The sequence below is a fragment of the Echinops telfairi genome, unplaced genomic scaffold (genome assembly GCF_000313985.2).
Source record: "Echinops telfairi isolate 266 unplaced genomic scaffold, ASM31398v2 ScPeMD7_7469;HRSCAF=8507_1, whole genome shotgun sequence".
Taxonomy (NCBI): Eukaryota; Metazoa; Chordata; class Mammalia; order Afrosoricida; family Tenrecidae; genus Echinops; species Echinops telfairi.
In genome coordinates, this window is record NW_022111373.1 from 35,535,131 (window position 1) to 35,542,682 (window position 7,552).

Consider the following 7,552-nt stretch of genomic DNA (forward strand, 5'->3'; position numbering starts at 1 on the left):
TACCTCGTTTATTTTTAATTAATTTATTTTTTTCTAGCAATGGATCAAGAATCCAACAAGGCTGCCTGGCCCAAACCAGCAGGAGGATACCAGACAATTACAGGCCGGAGATATGGAAGGAGGCATGCATATGTCAGTTTTAAACCATGTATGACCAGGCATGAAAGAAGTTTAGGCCGGGCTGGTGATGACTATGAAGTGTTGGAGCTAGATGATGTTCCAAAAGAAAATTCCTCAGGTATGTAGCATATAATGATTTATGGGCTATTTGTAGGCTTATTAATAGCACAGAAAGCAATCATATAAGGATTCCTCTTATAATATTTGATTTTATGAGTAGGTTTTGTGTATGCATAAGTGTAAAGAAGTATCTTTCATATCACATTTAAGAAAGAAATTTAAATATATTATTATGCATTAATATATAGAAGAAATTAAAAATGGCCGGTCATTAAAATATGACTATACTGTCATGCAGTGATTATATTATCATATCCTTCAGCAAGAATAAATCTTTATTATTCAACCAAAATATTTTTATGGGAATTAAATATTTTCTATGCTTATTATATTTAAATAGCTTTTGTTTTGTTTTCATTTTACCTCTAGATAATCTAGTTTGGCTTGTTTGGCGTATTGTTTCTTATTTTGTAGCAATAAACATCAAATACAGTTTATTCAATTAAAATGTATTTGTTATTTAGTGGTTCGAAAAGTGTTTTTCAGATATAATTGTATATTTTTGGACTGGAATGTCTTTTTTTTCCCCCCTGAGAAAACTTAGTATTGCTTTGTTATTTTTACTGCCATTTATGTACAGGAATCTGAATACAGTTGTCCTTCTGGGGATTTGTTCCAAGGTCTCCCTTGAATGCAAAATGCTATATACAGGCTTTGTAAATGACGTGGTATTTGCCTGTAGCCTAGGCATGTCTTCCCTGGTTTGTGAGGTGCCCTTGAGCAAGTTCTGACTCATAGCAAACCCTGTAGACAACGTAACAAAACACTGCTTGATCCCCCACTGTCCACACAGTCATTCTTGTATTTGAAACCACGATGTCATCTATCTCATGAAGAACTTCCTCACTTTTTGTTGGCCTTCTACCAAATATGATATTCTTTTCAGTGGATTGATCTTCCTGAGCTTCTTCCAAGATAGGTTTTAAGTTCTTCTGGCAATCTGTGATATATTCAATAGTCTTTGCCAAAGTGTCTTTCAAAGGCATCAACTCTTCTGTCTTTCTTAATCATTTTCCAGATTACTTATATTTAATACAGCTACTTAGCTTTGAGCGATACTTTCACCACTGAATTGCTGCCCCACCATCCCTACATTTCTTATCTGCTGTTGGTTGAATCTGTAAATGTACAATCTGTACATGTGGATATGGAAGGCTGACTGTACTAGCTTAGGCCATTTGTTAAAGAAAAAGCCTTTTTGCAATATGATGTAAACTTTGGAACTAACGTAAGCACGGTAGTGCCCTATTTTTCTTAGCTGTTTAACCTATTGTTATTATTTCTGTCAGGAATACTTGAAGTTGAGTTTGAAGATGGCTGATAAGGGCAGACTGGTTGCCCCATGACTCTACTTAATACCCCTCATTGGACAGCTTTTCAGTGTCATCTGCCTTGCTTGTCTTTTGCAGACGGTTTTAGGTATTAGGATTTAAGTGGAAAATCTTTTGCAAAAGAAATGTGAAGGAGAGGATATTGAGAGTCTATATATATATATAAATGGCATATGAACTCATAGAATAACCAATCTGCTCTCCCAGTTGAGGAACATAAATATACATGTCAAGAGAAATTCATTTATATTTTCAACTACAGGCATATCTCTGAGCTGTTGCAGGATTGGTTGCAGAACACAGCTATAATGTAAATAAAGCGAGTCATATGAATTCTTTGGTTTCCAATTGAATATAAAAGTTAAGTTGACACTGTATTATAATCTCTTCAGTGTGCAGTAGCATTATGAAAAAAATTGAAACATTGTGAGAGTTACAAAATGTGACACAGAGACATCAAGTAAGCACACACTGCTGGAAAAATAGCACAGACAGAATTCCTCAGACCAGCGTGCCCCACACCTGCAGCTGGTGAGAAATACCATCTCTGTAAAACACAGGAAAGTGCAGTAGAATGAATGGTGCCTGTCGGTCATGATAGTTCTAAATTTCTGTTAAATGGTTGTTATGAAATCCAATTTTAACAACCTAAGCCCTTCAAATATGTTTTCTTTTGTTCTCTGTGAAGGTTCCAGTCCGTTGGATCAAGTTCATTCTTCTTTATCCAGTGAACCTTTATGCAAAAGCGGTGACACAGAAATCCCCGCTTGTGGTACAACATTGAATCAAAGCGTTGAGAACAGCCCTTCCTTTGCTGCAGTGCGACATAGTGAGGAAGACAGAGTAGCCACAGGAAGCAGTATAGAGCTTCATAATCACTGTGAGGGAGAATATATTACAGGAGCATACGGTGCTTCAGGTGTCCAAAATGGAAATGCAGTGGTTCATACGGACTCTTATGATCCAAATGCCAAGCCTGGAGAAGAAAATGACCGTCTTCAGCTTTCTACAGAAGATGTGGAAGGTGGTAGATACCAGGAAGCGTTGGGCGATACAGTGTTTGAATTGGAAAATGGGAGAGTGGAGGCATACACGGGTATTTCACCACCAGTTCCCTCTCTCAACGGTGAAATAAAAGAAGTGTTTGAAGAGGTAGATTCAGCACCTTTAGTGAAAAGTTCTACTGGTGATGCTGAGTTTATCCATCAAAGTAACCAGGAATTACAGAGCTCCTCTTCTGATAAAGTTGTTAGAAAGAAGCAACAAAATAATACTAGCCCGGAGAGGCAGAGAGAAAATCCAGCTGAAGATTCTGCCTGGGCTTCAGGGCACATGTGTGGTGAACAGATGACGAGTGGAAGGGAAAACCACCAGGAAAGGGCCCCTGAGCAGGTAGTGAGGCCCAAAGTGAGGAAACTGCTAAGTTCCAGCCAGGTGGACAAAGAAGCCAGCTTCAGTAGGCACGACGCTAAACAAAGAAGTGCTCAGAAGTGGAAGGAGGCTGTGGAAGTTGTGGAAGTTGAGGAAAATGGCTCCGAGGACCTGTTAATAAAATGTGAAGAGTATGACGGAGAACATGACTGTATGTTCTTGGATCCACCTTTCGGCGGAATGATACAAATAGAACCAGAGCCTGAAGAGTTACTGCCAGTAAATGGAGCCACCGCGGGCAGGCGAGAAGCTGTGGACAGCACCTTTTGGAATGGCTGTGGAGATTATTACCAGCTGTATGACAAAGATGAAGAAAGGTGAGTTCTCAACTACTACCTTGTCTAATTGTATAGAGCAGCGGTTCTCAACCTTCCTAATGGCGCCACCCTTTCATACTGTTCCTCGTGTTGTGGTGACCCCCAACCATAACATTATTTTCGTTACTGCAACTTAACTGTGATTTTGCTACTGTTATGAATCGGGCAACCCTGTGAAAGGGTTGTTCGACCCCCAAAGGGGTTGCAACCCACCGGTTGAGAACTGCTGGTATAGAGAATAGTGTGTGATCTATCTGGTTCCACAGTATTTGGTAGGTGCTCTATTTGGTATGATCAGGGAATTAGATATTTTCACGTAACCAGTAGTGACCATCTGACAACAGCAACCATCCACGCAAACAGCTGGTTAGATTTTTTCATAAGTTTTTTTTCCCCTTTGGAGTTACTAGAGGTTATAAAATCAAATCATTTTTATTAGTTATAATAAGATAGAGATGATCATTATTTCCATTTATGGCATGGCAGTTAATAAAATGCAATTTTTTATTGTACTTTAAAAGTTTATTGAAAAAAATCCTAAACTAAGAACATCGAAATATTTTATTGGTAATGGTTTATTAACTTTGCCCATATTAATATCCATTTCTCAATATACTTGTTCTTTCTGTTGCTTTTTTATATCACTGTTTGTTGTGGTTTTTTTGCCTTAACTTCCAATTTTCATTACTCAAATTTTCCGAAGTCCCAACTTTTCACATATCCTTTAAAGTTATTTTTTTAAATTGTGCTGTTGGTGAAGGTTTACAGATCGTGTGGTTGTTCCTGCAATGGCCCATGCACGTTTTGTTTTGTGAGGTTGATGGCCTTTCCACAGTGTCAGTGCACTCCTCCATTTCCTCTGTGTGTGTCAGTTCTTTTGTCTTCCCTACCGCTCTCTGCCTTCCAGATTTTATCCCTGTGCAAGTACTGCTGTTTGGTCCCCTACACATTCCTTCAAAATATTTGGTTATGGTTGAGATCTTTTCATAACTTTGCCCCCTTCAGGCTCTATGATATGCATGGAAGTATTTGCAGCACATATAAATACATATATAGAAATATCTTGTCAAACTCTGTGTGCGTGTGTGTGTGTGTGTGTGTGTGCGTGCGCGCGTGCGCGCGCAATCTAATTTGGCTTCCTGCCTCTGTTCAGCTTGTGTGTTTATATGTGTGCAGTTAGAGATTAGTATTTTTACTGTTACTGCAGTTCTGTGTATTGTTGTAGTACTTACCTCTCGTGCTCCTCCCAGTGGCTTCCTTTGCCCTGATTGTTTTGTGCTGTTCTCTCCCTTATTGCATAAGGCCTTTCCCTTTACTCAATGTAGTACGTGCCTGCATTCCAATTAGTGGTTTCACCTCCTTTTTTCTCCCACCCCTGGCAACCATGAAAGAATGTTGCTTTTAGTGTGTAAACTTTTGATTTTTTTTTTAATGGCGGCCTCATACAATATTTTCCCTTTATGATTTACTAATTTCACTTAGCATGTCCCTAGGTTCATCTATGTTTGTGAGGCTCATGATTTTTTTTTTTTTTTGAACATTGTGTGGTATTCCGTTTACTTATTGGTGGGCACTTGCTGTTTCCCTGCTTTTGCTAATGTGAATAATACTGTAATGAACATGTGGGCATATATTTGTTTCTGCTATTTCTCATATTTCTCGAGTGGGGTTGCTTGATCATGCAGCATTTCATATTTTTTTAAGTACGTACCATACTATTTTCCACACCAATTGCATCATTTTGTAGTTGTACCAGCAGTAGTACGAGGGTTTCCAGTCTGTCCGCACCCTGGACAGCACTTTTTTTCTGTTATTGGTGGGGTTAAGTGATATTTCATTTTTACTTTGATTTGCATCTCTAAAGGCTAATGAGATGGAATGGTATAGTGGCTGCAACAATGGGTTCAAACATAACAGTCATTGTGAGGATACCACAGGACTGGGCAATGCTTTGTTCTGTTGTACGGAGGACTGCTTTCAGTTGGAACCAGGACCTCACAGCAATAATGGTAAGGGGAGCGCTGGTGGTTTAGTGAGCTATCTAATCACAAGATCAATGGTTTGAATCCATTAGCTAGTATTTCAAGTCCTGTTCTCTTTCAGCAAGCAAAGTGGTGTCACCTGCATAGCCAGCTTTGATTATTTGCTCAGCATACAAATTGAATTAGTACAGTGAGAGGATGCATCCTTGTTGCACACCTTTCCTATTTTTAAACCATGCAATATTTCCTTGTTCTGTTTGGACAACGGACTCGTGACCCATGTGTAAGTTCCTTATGAGGACAAGGAAGTGTTCTGGAATTCCCGTTCATCTCAAGGTTATCCATAATTTCTTTTGACCCATGCAGCTGAATGCTCTGGCATAGTCAATAAAGCACAGGTAAACATCTTTCTGATATTCTCTGCTTTCAGCCAAGATTCATCTGATATCAACAGTGATATCCCTTGTTCCATGTACTCTTCTGAAACTCTGGCAGTTCTTTGCCAGTGTACTGCTGCAACTGTTATTGGATGATTTTCGCAAAAGTTTACTTCTATGTGATATCAAGGACATTGTTTTATAATTTGAACATTCTGTTGGGTCACCTTTCTTTGTAGTGGATCAAATAAGGATCTCTAACAGTCAGTTGGCCAAGTAGCTGTCTTCCAAATGTCTTGACCTTTGCTAAGTAAGTGCTTCCAGTGCTTTATCAACTTTTTGAAACATTTCAATTGATGTTTCATCAATTCCTTGGAACTTGTTTTTGACTAATACTTTCGGGTCAGGTTGAATTTCTTCCTTCTGTACCATTGGTTCTTGCTCGTATGCTATTTCCTGAAGTGACTGAATGTTGACTAATTCTTTTTGATACAGTGACTCTGTGTTCTTTCCATCTTCTTTTGATGTTGCCTGAATCACTCAATATTTTGTTCACAGAATCTTTCAATAATGCAATTCAAGGAATAATACAACTCCAGACTTGATTTTTTTTAAATTGTTCTTTGGCTTACTTAAAAATAATCATTTTATTAGGAGCTCTTACAAATATTATAACAATCCATAATTCAATTAGATCAAGCATAGTTTAAAACATTTTCTTCTTGAACTCTTCGATATCAGCTCCCTTTTATCCCCTCCTCCCGGCCCTACCACCCCCACGGACCCTTAATATATTATATATTATTATTGCTTTTTGCTATAGGCTTGAATTTTTTATTGAGTTCTCTTGGTTTAAGATATGCTGAATGTGTTCTTACTGTTTGGTTTTCTAATTCTAGGTCTTTGCACATTTTATTATATTTGGCATCTTCTCAACAGCTTGAAATGTTCTATTCAGCTCTTTGACATCATCAGTTCTTCAGTTTGCCTTAGCTACTCTATAATTAAGATTTTCATCTTCATTTTCTTTCCTGTCTTTTTAATGACTTTTGCTTTCTTCGTGAACGATGTTCTTGATATCCCATCGCTGATCAGGTCTTCTGTTAGTAGTGCCAAACGTGTCAAATATGTTCTTGAGATGTTTTTGAAATTCAAGTGGAATAGACTCAAGGTTGTACTCAAGTTTTCTGCAAATGGATATCCAGTTTTGCAAGCGTCATTTGTTAAGAGTCTTTCTCGTCCCCTTGTAAATAGACTTTGGTCCTTTGTCAATGATCAACTTCCATAGATAGATGGAATTATTGCTGGGTCCTCAATTCTGTTCCATTGGTTTATGTACCTTTACATGTACCAATACCAGGCAACACTGAGTACTTGATTATATAGTGGATCAGAGAGTGTGAGTGAGGTTTCTTATCTGCGCCTTTTCTTCAGGAATGCTTTGCTCATCTGGAGCCTCTTTTCATATTACAGTTGATGATTCGTTTTCCCATTTCATTAGAGCATGTTGAAACTAGGGTTGGAAATGTTTTATACTCGTAGATCACTTTGAATAATATTGACACATATATATTGACATATATATTGACACATATATTGACATATCTATAAATAAATCTATATATATATATAGATATGGATATAAAACTGTCTTTTTCAACTTTCAGAGTAAAGTTAGCTGAGAAATTTTACCTGACATCTAGGTTTTTTGTTTTTCTGGTTCAGATCCATAGTCTTCTTACCCGATACACAATGCTCAAAAAGTAGAAACTTTCCGAACAAAGCCGGGACTGGTGTTACTTACTTAATGACAAGCTGAGATCTGAACTATAAGGAGGTCACTAAAAAATGAGGACCTAATGTCGGGGGTTTAA

General features: G+C 37.9%; 1 protein-coding gene across 2 annotated transcripts in view; it reads left to right on the top strand.

The window, feature by feature from the left end:
* PJA2 (praja ring finger ubiquitin ligase 2) overlaps nucleotides 1-7,552 on the top strand; it is a 68,472-nt gene that overhangs the window by 23,877 nt on the left and 37,043 nt on the right. For both annotated transcript variants that reach the window (XM_004706641.3, XM_045285083.1), the window contains exons 3-4: nucleotides 38-238; nucleotides 2,260-3,319. In XM_004706641.3, the coding sequence (XP_004706698.1) occupies nucleotides 38-238; nucleotides 2,260-3,319 (1,261 nt within the window). The remainder of the gene's footprint in view (nucleotides 1-37; nucleotides 239-2,259; nucleotides 3,320-7,552) is intronic.